The sequence below is a fragment of the Arachis stenosperma genome, chromosome 8 (assembly GCF_014773155.1).
Source record: "Arachis stenosperma cultivar V10309 chromosome 8, arast.V10309.gnm1.PFL2, whole genome shotgun sequence".
NCBI classification, from domain to species: domain Eukaryota; kingdom Viridiplantae; phylum Streptophyta; class Magnoliopsida; order Fabales; family Fabaceae; genus Arachis; species Arachis stenosperma.
Window position 1 is genome coordinate 18098156 of NC_080384.1, and position 18335 is coordinate 18116490.

At 37.8% G+C, this 18335-nt stretch overlaps 1 protein-coding gene across 1 annotated transcript; it reads right to left on the reverse strand.

Annotated features, from left to right (window-relative positions):
- Positions 1 to 1637: 1637 nt before the first annotated feature.
- On the reverse strand, positions 1638 to 16856 carry LOC130944337 (E3 ubiquitin-protein ligase UPL1-like). The gene is made up of 17 exons (XM_057872621.1): positions 16684 to 16856; positions 16318 to 16438; positions 14631 to 14726; positions 14348 to 14551; positions 7632 to 14211; positions 6438 to 7492; positions 6062 to 6364; positions 5787 to 5991; positions 5245 to 5519; positions 4893 to 5155; positions 3483 to 4581; positions 3253 to 3399; positions 3074 to 3154; positions 2760 to 2985; positions 2487 to 2626; positions 2088 to 2194; positions 1638 to 1951 (listed from the first exon to the last, which is right to left on the reverse strand). The coding sequence occupies exons 2-17, from the start codon at positions 16411 to 16413 to the stop codon at positions 1849 to 1851; spliced, it is 10980 nt and encodes a 3659-aa protein (XP_057728604.1). The 5' UTR covers positions 16414 to 16438; positions 16684 to 16856; the 3' UTR covers positions 1638 to 1848.
- Between the last annotated feature and the right edge of the window lie 1479 nt (positions 16857 to 18335).

Genomic DNA, 18335 nt, shown 5'->3' on the forward strand with positions numbered 1-18335 from the left:
AAATAAAATGACAATATTTTAACTTAACATACGACGTATAAGTTTTGTCATACTTTTTTCGAGACATTTACTTTATTAGATGAAATTTTTTATATAACCCTATTCGAGCTAGCAAAGTTAAAAACTTACTATATGCAATGCTTAGTGGATTATACTTTTTCTTTAGTCTAGCTACATCGAAATATTTCCCAACAATTGTAGTCAGTTTATTATTTATTTTTTCTTAAACTGCTGTCTTAAAATATTGAACATTGCAGCTACCCATTCTTCACTCGCTCATACAGTATATCGATAAAAGCTTTTGTATTTTCATTGGACTATTCTTTGCTAATTTTAGTTTCATATTTTTTCCCTCTTATGCTAATTAATCAACTACTATTAAATATGAGACGCAATAAAAAAAAAGAGATATCAATAATGTTACATGTGATTGTTAGCAATAGGAGTAGAAGTAAAACAAAATCTAGCCTCTTAAAAAAACAGCACAATGCTAAAATTGGGAGAAATCAAAATCCCCAAAATGTCATTTCAAAAATAGAAATGCATAAAAAAAAGAATGTTTAAAAAAAATTGACCAAAAGAATAGTGATAGGAGGCAGCACGAATGAGAGCAACAACCAATTAAAAAAGAGTTAAGAGAATAGAGAGAGGTACCACTAGGTGCAGTCGACTTCACGTGAAATTGATAGTTGAAAGCCGTTAGATGATTTAACTGATTTGATTAAATTTTCATCTAACAACTCTCAGTTATCAACTTCACGTAAAGTCCCTGAGATTCCACCATAGCGAGAATGGAAGCCGCTCAAAAAAAAAAAAAAGAGATAAATTTAGAGAAAATACGTTTTTTTGTGACGAGAATCTAAATATTTGTGACCCCGCATTTTCAAAGTTTTCAAATGAAAATGGAAAAACAGAGTATCAGCGTTTCCTTGTTTTCACCTTATTTTATAAACATTTCCATAGAAACAATTTTCAAAATTAACATGTTTTCATCTCTATTTTTCATTTTGAGTGGAAATGAAAACTAAAAATGCTCAAACCAAGCACATCGTTAATATTTCTATTAGATCATTTCATTTAAAAAATAAAATAAAATTCAGATTATATTTCTACTTTTAAAAAATAAAAACCTCAAATTATTAAATTATTCTTAGTTTGACAAAAGTAATAATTTGTAATTGTCCCATAACTTAATTATCCCAAAAGTAATAAAGTCAAACATGAATTTAATTTTGATATTACTAAATAATTGCCCGCAGACATTGAGTGTTTTCTTGTTATATTATTTGTAAATAATTAAATATGCATTTCACATGCTCCTTAACATGTCATTCAAATGAAGGAAATAGGATAGTTGATTGCCTTATGTGCATGGAAATTAGACTCAAATTTGAGAGACAACATTTAAGTACTTCGTTTTATTCTTTTTATTATTACTATTATTAAGATGAATCTCCTACTTCAATTTTGAAGCAAAGGATTGTGTGTAGTGGAAAATGGAAATCCACTCTTATGTCATTTCCCTCCTTCCGAGAAAAAGTCCAATACGTTCAACACATTTAAAAGGTTTTAAAACTTTCTTCGATTGGTGCGTGGCGTTCATTACCAGATCAAATGATTTTGGTAAAATAAGATGTCATAAGGGGTCAAAACTTTAATTGAAAAATTGCCATAGGCATTTCCCATTGCAAAATATAGGACTGTACAGCATATTAACATTGATATAAAACTTGAAATATTGTAACCTGTACCACTTTAAAAATAGCTTCTAACCTAAAATGTAAAAGAAGTATTTTGTGCCCTATCCCCTCCAAACACCAAAACCCTTTTTCTTACCGAAAAAAGGTTTTAACCAAACCCAAATCCTTCATTTGCTTCATGAATAGCAAGCAGTAACCTCTCCACTAAATGTTGTTTAGATGGATACTCTGGCAAATCTAGTTGATTGAAACTGCATAAAGAAGAACCAGTGTCAATTAGTTCAAGTCCCACTATGTGATCCATCAAATCATGAAAATATACCCAACCAACAAAACAAAAACAGATAATTTTTTTAAAAAGAATATATATTTTCTTAAACGAAGTACCAAGTATGTGCAGAAGGCAAGTGATCTGGACTTCCATATGCCTTGTGTATCTGAAACTTCTGGGAGCCAGAAATTCCTTGAAGGGCGCTAAAACCCTCCAAGGGCACCTGAAATGTTGGTAGCAAAATTCAGAACCCGCCTTATTATATTATTCATCATCCAACAGTTCCCACTTTACAAAATAAAAGTACAAGATCTATTATTCAATTTTCACAGGAATGATAATATTATCTTCTATGAGAAAACAGGGACTCTTGCATATTGTCAGAAACAAAACTGTCAGCAGGTCATATCTCAATCCCGTTTGTTATGAGTATCAAAGAAACACACCCTAATTATAATGTGCTATTACTAATGAATGGAAAATGTTTAAAGGGCTGAAACCTGAAATAAATATACCTTGGATGTGCCAGTTACAAACTGCAAAAGTCTAGCCTTGTCTTCTTTGCTGAAACCTTGAACAACTTCCCAAAACCATTGGATAACTGGTGATCCAGCACTATATCCAGAATATTCTGTATTTGCTCTCAAGTCATCCACTGAAATAAAATGTCAAACTGATTGTAAATCTTCCCATTCCAGAATTTAAAAGACTTGTCAAGGTAGACAGTGTTGTGATCTTGGTTGCAAAAAAAAGAAGATAATGACAGCAAGAAAGGTGGTAAGACTCACAATCAATATCAGGTAGTCCGCTGATCAATAATTCTAGCTCTTTATCACGGAATATTGATATCAACTCCCTGGGAATCAATTCATTAAACCCTTCCAAGAAAGCATTTATCTGAGGCCGAATAGCAGTGGTCAACCGATGCTCAGCAACCAAATCAACATATTGATGCTTATTTTCCTCTGTAACTTTTATATTCCGTCCACCGGGTATCAACTCATAATCAGTCACCTAGACAAGTTCATCAAAATTAGACAATTAATAATACACGATTCAATACATTACTAGTGTCTCAAAGGATTTTCAGAAAGCTCAGTACTTCAGTTCTTTCATATAATATCAACTTTTCTTCATCTGCGTCGATGCTAAAGGTAAGATCTAGAACGTCACTGATATCATTCTGCAACCATAGAAAAAGATAGAGACAACTTAACAACATGCAGTAAGAATTGAGTGATGGGGTGGGGTGAACAGAATAACCAAAAAATAAGCACTTGCCTCTAGCATCCATTTCAAGTTTTTGAAATAGTCTGGATCAATGGCTTCAATGTCATGATATGTAACTTTGACACCTAGGATGTGTTTATAAAATGACCGAGTAAAATGCACATCCAATAACTGACCATCAAATAATGCTTTTCCAACCTGGATAACACAGAATAGGCATAAGAAAGAAGCATATCTATGAGAAGCAGGTAACATTCAAGAACATTTGCAAAAGAACTTACCACTCTGCCCACAAATTTGAAATAAGATAGATGTTCTGTTTGGTAAACAGAGTTCGGGTTTGGCTGAAACGTTAATTCATTTCCCACTGTAGTGAAAAGCAGGGCTCCTTTGTCAAAAATAACTCTGGACAACAACTGATACCATTCCCTTGTAAGCCCGCCTGCATCAATACCTTCCTCCCCTTGAAAGTGAACAGTCAACCTTCCCTTCAAATCATGAGTTGATCTCATGCGAAGCTGGTTATAAGAATCTTCTAGAACATATGCCCTTCTTACTGAGATTCTTAAAGGGCTATGGTGATGCTCATGCTGATGCTTAATTTTTGATCGGAAGTGAGAACGCTTGTTATCAAAATCAATAAATCTTGGAACCTTCAACATGAGGGAAAATGATTTCTCGAGTAAGCCAGGATTCTGCCTAATAAAAGCATTTAGTAGCTTTCTGTGCTTCTCTGAAAATTTGACAAAAGAAGCATGTTTTTCATCTATTTTCACAGCAGGTCCAGATGTTTTCTGCTGACTAGCAGAAGCACTTGCATCTTCAACATCAGAAATAACAGGAACACCTAAGTCATTGATAGGACCTGACTGTGCAGGATGCAGCTTCTCACAAACCACAAAGAATGATTCTATGTATGGTAAGATATTTTGAGAACCAGCTGGAAGTGAAGGCATGGCACCAGGCAGTTTATTCACAGAGGTCCTAGAAGGAGTGAAAACCTGGGAAGCAGACTCAGAATAAGATTCTATCTTGCTTATGCAACAGCTCAGCTCTTGCCATAAGGGCTCTAATGCCTTATTGATCTCCCAAACTTCAGAAAGAGCAGGAGTTATTCCATCATTCTCTTTCTCGGACAATGAGGTGACAAGAGAACTCAAGGCTTGTAAGACTCTCAAAATTGTGGCTCCATCAGTTGATGTTGTACTAAGAAGAGCCTTCATTGTTTCACTGAAGACTCGTAACTCATCCCTTGCAGATGAAGTTAAGTTCTGAACTGCTTCTGCCAGCTCCGTGACAAAAAGCTGACATTGAGTCGGAGCAATGGCCACCAATTTCTTCATTACATCCCCAACAAGACGATATGCATTATCCGACAAACTGGAAGAATTTCAAGAAACAAAAGATTGACTCAATCATTTATAAATTACAGAACATATTTTTACCGCAATGATAGCTGGACCATTTGGTCTATAGATTATTGTGCAATAACAAAAAGTACCAATACCAAGATCCAAGCAAAGAACAAGGAACATTGACAAAACACACACACAGTCACACACACACCCCATTTGGTCGACAGATTATTGTGTAATAACAAAAAGTACCCATACCAAGATCCAAGTGAAAATAAGGAACATTGACCAAAAAAATGTAGACAGAATCTAGAAAGCACAAGACCATAACAATACCCATCTAGTGCGAGCAGTGAGCACAGAAGCCGAAGCTCAGCTCGTGGCAGGGTACTCAAGACTTGATGAGACTGGCCTTCCTTAGTACCAGAAGATGTGGATTTGGAGGAACCATTGACATCAGAAGATGCATCAAGAACAGTATTTGCATCCGTTGCAGAGATTTGTGAATCCAGTACCGGTTTAGTAGAAATCTGGGATTTGTCAGATGAACGAGACTTGCTTCCAGCACTATTGATGATAACATCCAGCAAAGTTAGCAGCTGAAAACAGATACACAGCAAATAAATCAGAATTTTTTGCGAGTACACAATTAAATGGGCAGAAGATACCAGTAAGACCAAACCATCACCTGCTCAAGATGGGCTATGCTCCTCAAGTAAAGGGGTTGTTTCAAGAGACTCAAAAGCATTGCAATGGATATGTATCCATCATTAGCGTCATCTACATCTATTTCATCATCAACTATAACGGCTTTGCCACGTGAAACATGAGCAGCATTATTTGATCCTCTTAAGTCAGGATGATGCAGCCTATACTGAAGCAAAATTTTTGCCACATATGGATGATTGCAAGCAAGATAAGTGAGAGTTTCAAGTATTCGCCGAGAGAGCAATGGTGGAACTCCTATAATCAATCAGATACACAAGGTAACACACTCTTTGCCACTATATGCCTGAATAACAATTTATCTAAGGGAATAAAGCATCTTCCGAATAATTGATAAAACACAAATGGTGACTCAAAGTGAAAAGAAATTAGCACAATAAGACGAATTTCCTACCAGATATGACAAAAACCAACTGAACAAGGACAAAACATTCATAGAATCGAAAGCAGGAAATTATTAATAAAGACAACATAAAAATAGACAGCGATATCATGTTTTCTTACCATCAAAAGATTGAGGGCGCGAGTACATTACATTGCTCTGACAGCCATATAGTCTGTACGGCGGTTCAACTGCACTAACATTACTGGTGGGCTTCCTCACATCCAGCATTAGCAAGTCCATCAGAATTTTTACCAGAGAAGTTCTGGTTTCACTATGAGCACAAAGATGCAAAAGAAGCTTCTGCAATTGACCCTTATATAGTGGCTGCCCAAAAAAAAAGGTTATACAAGGTTGTGCTCACTATGAAGGACTTGCTACAATCACTAAATGATACCTGAACTATGCGAAATAACCGAATCAAAGCATGCAAAGCTTCAGTGTCTACTAAAGGTGCTCCATCAGCTTCAACGACCTTAGCTCCACCAGTCCTGCGCAAAGTATTGCTTCCCCCTGCTCCATCCATGCCAGAACCAACACCCTCACCCCGTCTTGATGTCTCACCTCGTCGATTTCTTGGATACATACCAAAGAGGGGCCTGCTGTATCGATGTGCAAACCTCTCCCGCAGCATATTTGCTTCAGCAACAAGAGCAGGTGTAAGGTTTGCAAGGATAGCATCAGATGATGTTAAAAGAACCTGCAGAAAACCAAAAGGAAAGTCAGATCCAACATCCTTATAACAAAACTGGAATCAACAAACAAATACTTGCCTCTTCCCGTAATTCAGCAGGAAATGTTGCAATTATTGAGACAGTATCCATTTCGACAGGTTGACCTTCCAACTCTTGAGATTGATGTAACCTCTGTGCTTGCTGTTGAGCCAGAACTTCAGCTCGAATGTCTGGGGGAAGAGCTGCAAGGAACTCTGGATCAATATCCCCAGTGCTTTGAGATTCAACATTTGATGGTTGAGCCACTTGACCCTGCTGAGCTGAGAGAACTTCAGCCCGGAGCTCCTCAGGAAGAGCTTCCAAAAATGCAGGATCAATTGCTCCGGAACCAGCATCACTATTCACTGGCTGCTCTGCTGCAGGACCATTTTGATCTGCATCTCGGCTTGAATTTTCAGAAACCTCAGTAACACTATGGAGTGATGAATCTCTCCCACTAACTGTAGAAGAATGACCAAATGGCATGTTTACTCTTCTTGTGCGCACAGCATGCAATTCACCTGCTAGCCTATCTGCAGAAACTTGCCTTTCTCCACCATCATCATGACCATCAGCACTTCCAATTTCAACATCAAGGCTCCGAAGACTTTCACCAAAAGTTGCCCCACTACCACTACTCTCTTGGCTCACAGCTTCAACATCCCGCACAGATGTATCATTATTCTCAAACTGCATCTCAACTGCCTGTGAATGAGTGCTTGATACATTAGCTTGCAGAGACGCATTTCCTGCAGATCTGATATCAACATTGTTGTTATTGTTATCAACTGATTGAGGAGTCACCATTCCACTTTCCTGATTTGCATTATTTTCAACTGGGGATTCTAGCCTTGGACCTCGTGAATCTTGCATGTGACTGACATCAGCCCTGCTGTGAGTACCAGTTTCTGCAATGCTTTTATCAGATGACTTTTCAGAGGCGGGTTGCCTCAATTGAGAGACAAGCAATTCCTCAAGGCCCTGTGGTACAACACCAGCATTGATCACACCTTGCAGGTTATTATCGCTCCACAAGTTTGAACGATGACCGGGTCGTCCAGTCCTCAGTGATCGAAAGATACTATCTAAAGCTGTTGAGCTTTCCAATCTATTATCTACAATTTTATTATTATTTTGGAGGGAGGAGAGGGATATGCAAAGAAAATTATCATTATTGAAGAGATGGAAAAACAAAAGAAAAACCATTATTAGAATATAGCATCAGAAAGTTAAGAAACTCGTTAAGGAACTAACCTGATTGCCCAGTAGGCAGGTGGAATGATGAAGAAGGACCAACCAAAAGTGGGTGGCGTGAAGGAGTAGCAGCATCACCAGTTCTGCCCAAAAGGCTGTAGATAGAGGTTGTCCTCCCTGGACGTCTAGATCCAAAAACCTCTACTGGCATCACCTGAAGAGCTTCATTTGGAAAACTATTCTCTCTTCCAAATACCTCAATATGGTCAAAAACATTAATTCCATTAATGCGCTCCTCAAGTCGCAATATTACTCCATCCTCATCATCTTCGTCATCCTCATCTTCTTCTTCTTCCATCACCTCATCAAAATCATCATCATCCATCTCGTGATCATCTTGATCTGTGTCAGGATGAGGCATGTGATGGTCTTCTTCCAAATTATTATGTTCCTCATCATCCTCGTCATCATCATCTACATCTTCACCCTCTTCTCCAGACATATCATCTTCTTCCTCATCTTCCTCCTCCTCCTCTTCCTCCTCCTCTTGTTCCAGATTTTCTTGGCCACGGGGTTGAATTTCAAACTGTAAACCAGCATTTCCAACTCCATTCTCATGACCTCTGGCATCCTCAACAGTTTCACGCATGTACTCATCCTCATTAGTAGGAGCAAAGCCCCCATCAAGATCTTGATCATGTTCCATATCATCGGTAACAGAGTCAGATCCACCATAAGACTGATTAGCATTGTAAGACTCGACTTGAAGTGTATCATGATTGTCCTGAGATGCAGTTTCCATGGACTGAGATGCATCAGCACTATTATCTGTTCTTACGGTTTGAGTAAGATCAGAAGGCTTTGTTGAACTATCACCTTTTCCTGCATTAGAATCAACTGACTGGACATGCTCCTTGGTTACCAACTCAAGAGCTTTGACAATACCAGTGGCAACTTTAGATGACTCAGAATGGTCCAAGTTCAACACTTGGAGAGTACGAGTAAATGATTTAACCAGACCAGCCTCCATAAATGTGGCAGAAGCCTCTGATGAGATGCTTGAGCCAGCAGGTGTACGAGAAGCTAAAACATCATTAATTAGATCAACATACACCTGAATTTCATTGCCAGGTGGCTTAACACTGCTACATGAATCAACAAATTCATTCATAATATGATTAATCTCTGTAAAAATCCGCTTCCTTGCCTCTGAAGATCGAACACAAGCAGCCACCATAAACTGGTTAGCCCTAGTTGCTAACTTCTGCCTCCAATCACCATCAACTTTCTTATCCTTCTTGGAATTCCGAGAGTATAGAAGAAAATTATGGAGAATATGGTAGAATATTCCTCCCATGCAGAAACCAACATGAGTCTTTTGATGAATACCCCTAATGTTGCTCAGTTCAGCATCTCGGCGAAGAAGAACATGGATAGAAGGTGAATACATCATCAAAATCTCTGTCAGAAGCTTCAAAATAAATACTATCTTTGCAAGTGATGCAGAAGCTTCCAGGCTGTTCGTTTCATTCCCTGCAGACATAGTGGCAACTGCTTTTCCTTTCCCCTTTGAGGTACATACATCAGTGTCCATGTCACTTGATGTTGAGGTGCCACCAGTGAGGTCATCCTTCAAAGGAGGGACAACAAAAGTACATATAGATTCAAGAAGAAGTTCTATCACATTAATGAAACTTTGAATAGGTTTTCTATGACTTTTGATACTTCTTGAGTTTGAATCGATACTTCTTCCATGAGCATTTGTAGAAGCTGATGGATTTGTAATTCCGGAACCAACATTCCCATCATTATTCTGAGCTTTTTCCAATGATTTGTCCTTTTCCTTTTCTTTCTCCTTAGCTTTGTCTTTATCCCGATCTTTCAGCAAGACAATGTATGGCCTTTCACCTACCATCTCAACTTGGCAAACTGATTGAGCAGCTTGCAGAAATATGATGGGATCACGAGAAATAACAGAAGCTAAATTTATCAGGAAATTGCGAGGATTAACTCTTCCGTTGGGATGGCGGTTAGATGCAAGTGCAAAACTATGCTTTATCTCAGATTCCATCGCTTGCTGCAGGGTCTGGGGATCTTCAATAACATGACGAACAATATTAGCAGCAACATTGTCAAATCCAGGGAATAGGCTACTGGTTGGCAAAGAAAGAAGCAGCCGTAAACCACCAGCATTGAAAAAGGTAAGAGCAACAGAATGATTCCTTGTAAGATTGGAGCATAGTAACAGAACAGCATGCATTGTATCTGAAGGAAGATGGTACTTCATACAGCTACAGGCAATCTCAACAAGTCTCTTCTGCTCATGTATATCTGCATACTTTGATGACAGTCCCAATGCAGATTGCAATTTGTGTTGTTTATCTTCATCAATGGTAATTGATGTCTGCTGGATACTCACCACTTCCTTCTTCAAGAGCTCTGCAATTTCAGAATTCAATTTTGGATCCACTTGCAACAGCCGGTCTAATGCAAGAAAAGCAGCTGTGACCCACTTTGGAACTAGATGTTTATCCCCACTATCAAGACTAGAATCCCACTGGCAGAGAAGATCTGAGGCAATCTTGATTAAACCATTCTTCGCAGCAGCTTCCCGTGCTACAGAATCCTCATTAAGAATCAGAGCGAGAACATGAAACAGAGAAGCAAGCGAAGTATTATTTCCATTACTAGAAACCAACCCACAGTCCTTGATCCGGTCAACAATAAATATGATAACATTAGATCTGTAGTGACCATCATCCCGAGAGCATATCATCACCAGTAAGTCACGAACAGGAAATGCAAGGTGTTCTTTCTGTAGAAGTTTTGTGCAAGTTGATAATAACTCATCAACATGAGGAAGTTGGACCATGTCTTCCTCAAGCTGTTGAAGATCATCATTTACAACAGCATCCTTCATGTCTGATTCAGCCTTCCCAAGGGACATGGCAAGTGCACGAGCAAGTTCGTCATCCTCTTGTGTCTCTTCTGGATGGGTAAACAACCACTCCATTGCCAACTCCACACTATTTGACCCAACCTGCCTCAAAGCTTCCTCTGCTCTAGACCTGGAAAAACCCATCTCTACAATGGTTGAAATAGCTGTTTCATTCGGAGGAGGCCCAGTAATTCGAGCACTGCTGCTTCCATTTATATTTTTCACCTCAACCCCAGAATAAACATGTTTAACAATGGAGATAACTGTAGAAATAAATTCATTAGTACAATCAACAAAGTGGGGATGAGTCCAAACTGGAAGCACAGCCTTTAACACCATGGATTGGAGGACCTTAACAAATGTGTCTGCATCCCGCGGGAAAGGAGTATTGCCACTTGTAAGGGGCTGAGCAAGCAAGTGCTTTGTGGATGAAGATAATATAAAAGAGGAAGTCACTAGATGGTCCATAAATTTACCATAACTAGCTAAAGAACCATAAATCCATGACTTATCTGTTTCTTCCTTGAAATCATGGTTTGCATGCACATCATCAGTTTCCATAGGCGATGCAGCGGTACAATTTACCGTGAGGAGCAACTGACTAGTAGCTTCAAATGTGGTCAACACAGATTGAATTACTCCATGCCCATACAAGCAATTCAGCATAATTGGATTGCAAGTATCTGGCCTCTCCATCAGTATACTGTCCAAAAAATCAATCACTTTACCAAAATAACGACATTTTGTTGATATAGATGCTTCAGTCCCTGAATATGTTACACGTGCACCAAAATTCATGTGATCTAGAGCAACACAGGCAAAAGTAGAAGCAACTGATTTTGAAGCAGGATTCACATTGACAATATCATCACGTCGGCGAGAAGGTAACAGCATTCCTTTTCCCAACTCTTGGAACAAATGGGTAATGTGAAATGAAAGTGAGCTGACCATGTCACAACAAGAGGCATAATAAGTCCTTTGCTTGTCATATTCCTTCCTATTACTGGCCCCAGAAGTATCCACAGACCCAGAACTATGCAATTGATCAATGGAACCTAACTGCATGGTTGAAGGACCAACAGAACCAAGTCGGTTCTGAGAACCAGTTGCACGACCCAAATCGCGATACAGGTTTATAAGGTCAAAGAACTGTGATTCAATACTCCACCCCGAAGTCCTCCTTCTCAGCAATGGATCAAGAAACTGCCTGAAAGAACTGAACCTTTGATCTTCCGTTTCATTTGGATCTACTTCTGCCTGTTGTGAGTCATCAGAAGGACAAGCAACATCGCTCTCAATATCAAGCTTTGTATTTTCAAGCAAAGCAATTTGCCATACAACTTCACGATGGACACGTCCAATGTCTTCAAGCACATCCTTACTGTCATTTCCAAATTCTGTAAGCAAGGCAGTCATCCAGCGATTGTCTTTTGACGCTGCAAGAAAGAGAAGGAACTCAACTAGGAAAAGTGATGAAAAGATACTGCTATCATCTGTCATCCTCGGATCCAGCAACAAAGATCCTGATTCCCCTGAAGCTGCACCAAACCCAGCCAGTGCTTTCTTCAAGTGTTCCCTAAGAGATGAACAGAATGCCCGTGCCAGAGGTGCAGAGTGATGTTGAGCAAACCCCTTAAATACCATGGTGCTATGCAATGCAATAGACATGCCATCTGACGATTGTGCAATAGTTGGTCGCAATAATAACGTCAATAAGGCTTCAATTCCTGATTTTTCCACAAATAGTCGACATGTTTCAGAATTTTCAATAGTCCGATGAACCAATACCATCAAGTGAAAGATGCACAGCTGAACAAACTGCTCATCAGTTACCACTTCAGCAGCAGAATCTACAGTGTCAACAAGGCCGCAACTGCTTTCATTTTCTTTGTCTACAGAATCTGTTTCCATTGCACTGCCCTCATTATCCTTTCCCAAGGATCCTGTTTCATTACCATTTCCGAAGGATGTGATCTTATGGATAATTTCAATGATAACATCAACACCAGTACTTCTCATTGAAGATACATGACGCAGAAGTTCCTCCACAGAATTTGCCAGAGGAACAATAGCATCATTCATGGCTAATACATATTTCTTGCTTGTGAAGACTTCAACAAGGAAACGCAGAGATGAAGTTTCTCTAACCACCTCTAAGCCTTTGGCATTGAGACAAATGGCTCCAAGACCATTTGGAATGCATGTCAAAGCTTTCGATGAAGGAAGTACTCCAGATGCAACTGAAGATAAAAAAGCATCAGGAAGACCCATTTCATGCAGAGCTGAAAAACATGTTGGATCTTTGTGGATTATTTCACTCATTACAGTAACAGCTGAATAATAAATGTCACCGCCAAACTTATTCACATTTGCAAAAATCAAGGCTAACGTAGCAGGTAATGAACTGTCATGTGAATGTGGAGATCTAGTATTGTTTGCAGGGGAATATGTTGCAGAACCAAGTGCCTTAAGGGAGACTTTTATGAGCCTCTTCTGCAAATACAACTGGTCGGTACTATTTTTTGAGCTTTCACCAGTGGGCATCACGTTATTTTCTCCAATCAAACCAATGACCCTGTGAACCTCTATCTGTAATCTTTGAGCCAAAAGCTCAATACCCCCCAACTCCTTAAACAAAGATACAGCTGAGCTACTGTAATCCATAAGCTTCTGAAGGGTTTTCACTGCAAAACAGACAAGATGTATATGTGAAGGATCAGAATCCTCAAGCAGTGGCAGGAATGTGGGTACCATGCCAGAGCCTCTAATATTACTGCCAGAAGAAGAAGTTGACACAACATGGAGCAGGTAGAACTGAAGAAGTGCCTCAACAAAGGCAAGGGAGGATGGATCACTAGAACTCTTCAATGATAAAATGGCCCTCTGAAGCACATTCAGGAGTATCAAACGATTCCCTCCAGCAAAATTCATACTAGATCCACTGAGTATCCGTGCACGATCATGGGAAGACGTATATGCTGCTAACTGAGCTCCTAGTGCAAGCATTACGAGTGTTCTAATAGATCCAGAAATGGTCTCCTCAGATCGTACAACTCTAATCAATTCATTTGTATACTCTGGTTCATTAGCAAAAAAGGACACAAGCTCATCATGAGCATCACTGGACTGGACAAGCACAATAAAAGCAAGAAGACAAATCCTGCTATACAGCCTGCTTATTCTTGGAGACTGAAAGGCGCGAGCATATCTTATTCTAGTGAGCAATGAAAATCGTAGTTCAGGAGGAACGTTATGCTGCTCAATACACTGCTTCAACAACAACAAGTCATCTTCCTTGCGCAAATGCAGATCTGGGATATTTATAACTCTCAAACTTGGGGAAATGGCATCTACACTGTGTTCTTTGCTTTGGGCATTTGGTCCATGCAATTCAAAGTAAAGGGTAGAACCTATGCGGTAGTTGGATTGGTCACAACCATTCTGCACATCAGAAGGGAACAAACACAGTGCTTCATCTTGGGCTTTCTCATTTGCCATAATACAGGAGAATAATCCCAACCCCTCCTCTTTGCTTCCCCACCCTTGCGCCAGGGACAGGAGATAACTATTCACTGAACCACAACCAACCATTTTTGCACTTCCATGAAGCTTTGAGAGATTTATTTTTACAAGTGCAGAAAGAGTTTCTAATGAAGCAATAAGAATTTCAGGATCCGTTGATGCTAGTAGCAACTTGAAGTGCTGGAAAAAAATGGTGAGATATCAGAAAATATAAGTTTTAGATGATAACAAATGAATCATTACTAAAGTAGTACAAGAGTGGAATGAGAGGGAAGAAAATGAATGAAAACTGAATTTAATTCCCAAAAAAGCTTACCTCTAAGCCATCAAATGAACTTTTGTTTGGACAGTTCTCCAAAATTATTTGCATCACTCGTAATATTTGCAAAATTGCATGTTTGGGTAACGGTGTGTCATCTTCTAGATTACCCGACAATGTTAGGTCATTTCGACATGATAAATATGTCTTGAAGTATGTATCAAAATGAAGTAACAATGGCCTCCAGTGATGAAAATTACCCTGAAGTTCAAGAAATATATTAGTATGCTATGGGGAAAAGAACATCTCCCACGCAATAAAATCATCATGCTATTATTACCTTATTGTATTCCCACCAGAAGCCAGAGAGTGGTATAGCAATATCTTGTAATGGACATTGAATGACCCTCTCAATGAATGCTTTGATCTTAGGAGGCTGAAACCAATTACCAAATTCAGATTAAGTTACGCCGATGGCAATATAAAGGGAACGGAAGAAGATAAGCTAAGTATCATTGCCTAAAACAAGAAAAATGTCAGCACCACACATTATATTTATCCAAAGGTGTGGGTCTATTGAGCATGCAAATTTGATGAACAACCATCCCCCCCCCCCCCCCCCTTCTCTCAAAAAAAAAAAAAGAGGCCACAAAAAAAGTTGTGTATGGAAGTCATAATCTGCTACAATTTCTCACCCTTTGGGTGTAGGTCAGCAGCAGACTTGATTGTAATTCTGTATGTGTAAAATCACACTAGTGAATAAGCTAAGTCATCAAAATCTATCAAATGCCTATAAAAAGTCTAAGAAATTGAAATTCCTATAAACAAGCTTAAACCAATAAAATTACAATTAATTCTATGAAAATTACCACACTACGTACATAAGTATGATCTGACTGCAACTTTCATTGCACATCAACAGTGGTAAAGTCAAAGGGGGCATGTTTGTCACATCCCCCACTTCCCTGGGGAGGCGTTTTGAATATATCCAATATATAATAGATATTACATGCAGTCGACTACAATTATGTATATATATGTAGCTGTTAAATTCCCTCCCCCCCTCCCCCCCAAAACACCCTGCCCCGCGCGTCCGAAAACTAGTATGTTTGCTCTGCTGCCTCTGGCTAATGCTGAAAAGCATAAGAAGGACAACTAAGACCCATAAAAAATATTTAACAAATAGCCATTCTAGGTATGACAGTTTGGGCCCCACAAATTCTTTCGCTGAATGGGAGAACTCCACATTTACAAGATAAATCTTAATAGAGTAATACAAACTACAACCATTAAGTAACACAACAGACATTAAATTTCTACTTCAAGAAAATCCGGTAAACTTCAATTAAGAAAAAATCTCCTTTAGAAAATATAACTTCCGTAGAAGCCAAACCCTTGCCTCCTGAAAAATATGCACCACAAAAAAGGAAACACACTTCCTGCGTTCCCCGCATCTTTTACCTGTTTCCTAAAATACCATTAGAATTAACTTTTCATAGAAGATTCCTTCTTAAAACCAAAAGCACATTCCCACTTTTGTGCCAAGTGCCCACTTAGTGTTTTCTTTTCTTCTTTTTTTTTTTTTTTTTGTCCAAGTGCTCACTTAGTTTCCCGTGCTGTTACATTTCACTAACTATGCTCATGCTAATAATGCTATCCAAAGATTCCAAATTCCTGACATGGGCGCCTACCAAATACTTATTCTATTTTTCGCTATCACAACCACCAGCTCAAAGAACCATTAAACAAACCATTGCAATAAACTAAACAAATAACAATTAAAATAAAATAAAAATTTATATTAAGCATGTAGCAAGTGCCATTTGTGTCAGTAAAACCCAATGCAATAGCTACACAAATACACTCACCTAAGGACCGAATGCATAGCCTGTGAAAGTGCATTTTAAAAAAGGTGGCTACTTGATGTGTTTACAGTTTACAGTAGTTAAAAGCATGATCATGCTAAACCCTAATTTTAAAAATGAAACAAAATCTACAAGTTTTACGAGATAAAATGAAACACTAACGGGTTCGGAGTCAAGCTTGATGGAAGGGCCAATGGCGCTTTCCGTCGAAAGTAGTTGCCGCAGCCTCGCCGGCCAGCTCGATCGTAGGGTTGTCATCTCACCTCCACTTCTCTACTCTGAACTGTTTCCGCCATTAACAAATTCATATAAAACAAACAAACAAATAAATAAATAACCTTCATGTCAATGACAAAAACACACACACATAAACGGCAAGGAATCCATGCGTTTTACTAAAAGAACTATAGAGATACCAAAAGCACGTCGATTGAAAGAGGTTGCAGCAGAATCAGAAAAAAATAGATCAAATTAACAGCAAAAAGATAGATAAATAAATAGGAATTGGTGATTGGAAAAGTGTGGTACCTGAGAGATGAGAGAGAAAGGAGTGAATGCATACACATCAGGAGTGAGTGAGTGAGTGAGAAGAGAGAAGAGAAGAGAACGCAAGAGAGAAAGTGAGAGAAATGTAGGAGAAAACCCAAAAGAGGGAAACCAAAGAGAAAGGTTGGGGAATTGGGGTTGGGAATCGCTATGCCTGTGAATTAGACTATGATACAGTAATAATTAATAATTAATAATTAATAATTAAGCTTTTAATCTATTGTGTTTTTTTATAGCAGAGAGAGTTCTTGGCTTGGCCCTCTTCTGAAGCAACAAAAGCAAGAAACATAAATGTTTTACTTTTATCAACGCCTAGCTGCTTAGCCAGCTTAACAATATGGATTAGCTATTTTTTGGTGATTTCTTCATTTGGAGAAAAATCTTTTTAAAAAAAATATGGGATTAATTATATCAAAAAATAATTTTTATTAAAATATTATTTTTACAAAATCTACTGTTAAATTAAAAGTTTATATAGTATAAATCATGCCATCAAATTTTATATTAATTTAAAAAATTTTATATATTTTTTTTAAATTATTATGTGTACACCATAAATCAACTATCAAATTAATTATTATGTCATTTAGCGGCGGAATAAATCTGACGATATAAACATCGTTGGTAATTGTTTATTGGCGAATTTTTTCGTCTGTCGCTAGTTACAGACAAATTTAGCGGCATATATAAATTTGTAATTTTAGAGCTTGATACCATCAGATTTATCTTCCGATAAATTTGATGGTAACTTAAATTTTAATTTTTTAAAAAAAATATTTAAAAATTCAATATATAATTTTAATTCCTTATTTAATAATTTCTAAATTAACAAAATTCAAAGTTTTACAAGTTATTACAATAATTTGTCTATAACTCACAAATATGTTCAAATATCAAAGTTTATGACTAAAATTTATTAAAGTTTCAGTTTCACTCAACTTTCATACCCAATCTTCTCAAAAAATATTTCAATTCTACTATAAATCCAACTATCGATGTTCAACAAACCATAAACATACTAATAAGTGATTATGAATACTATCATATACCAAATTACAACATTATAAAAACAGCGGTTGTCTTTCTCTCTACTACCTCAGTGTTTCCAATAAACCAATTAGCAATCATAACTTACAAGATAAAAGATAATACTTCTACCCATTTCACCTTAAGTTTTTTAAGAGAAAATCCTTTGCAAAATTTGACTTTCGTATTGTACTTCACAACTTTTTTTTATTGTCTACATCCATTTTTTTATATTAAGATAATCCAATTAACGAGAGTTAGATGAACTCAATAATAACTTATTATATTTTTAAACAAATTATCTAAACCTACATCAAATTTAAAAATTGAAAAACCGAAAAAATTTAGCATAAAAAATTTATGGAATAAAAACTGAAAAAATTCAGTGAAAAGTGAAGTTAGTAAACTCATCCACACTGCAGAAGCAAAACCAAAAACATAGTGATGGAGGAATTACGAGAAGAGAAAACAGAGGACAGCAATGTGATAGGAACTAAGTACGACTAGCAACGAGAATACAAGGCGGCAAGAACGTCTGAACCATGGTCACTAAAGAAGGAGCAAGATAGGGTTAGGCTTCAAAAAGGAGTTAGGATTTTTTTATTTAA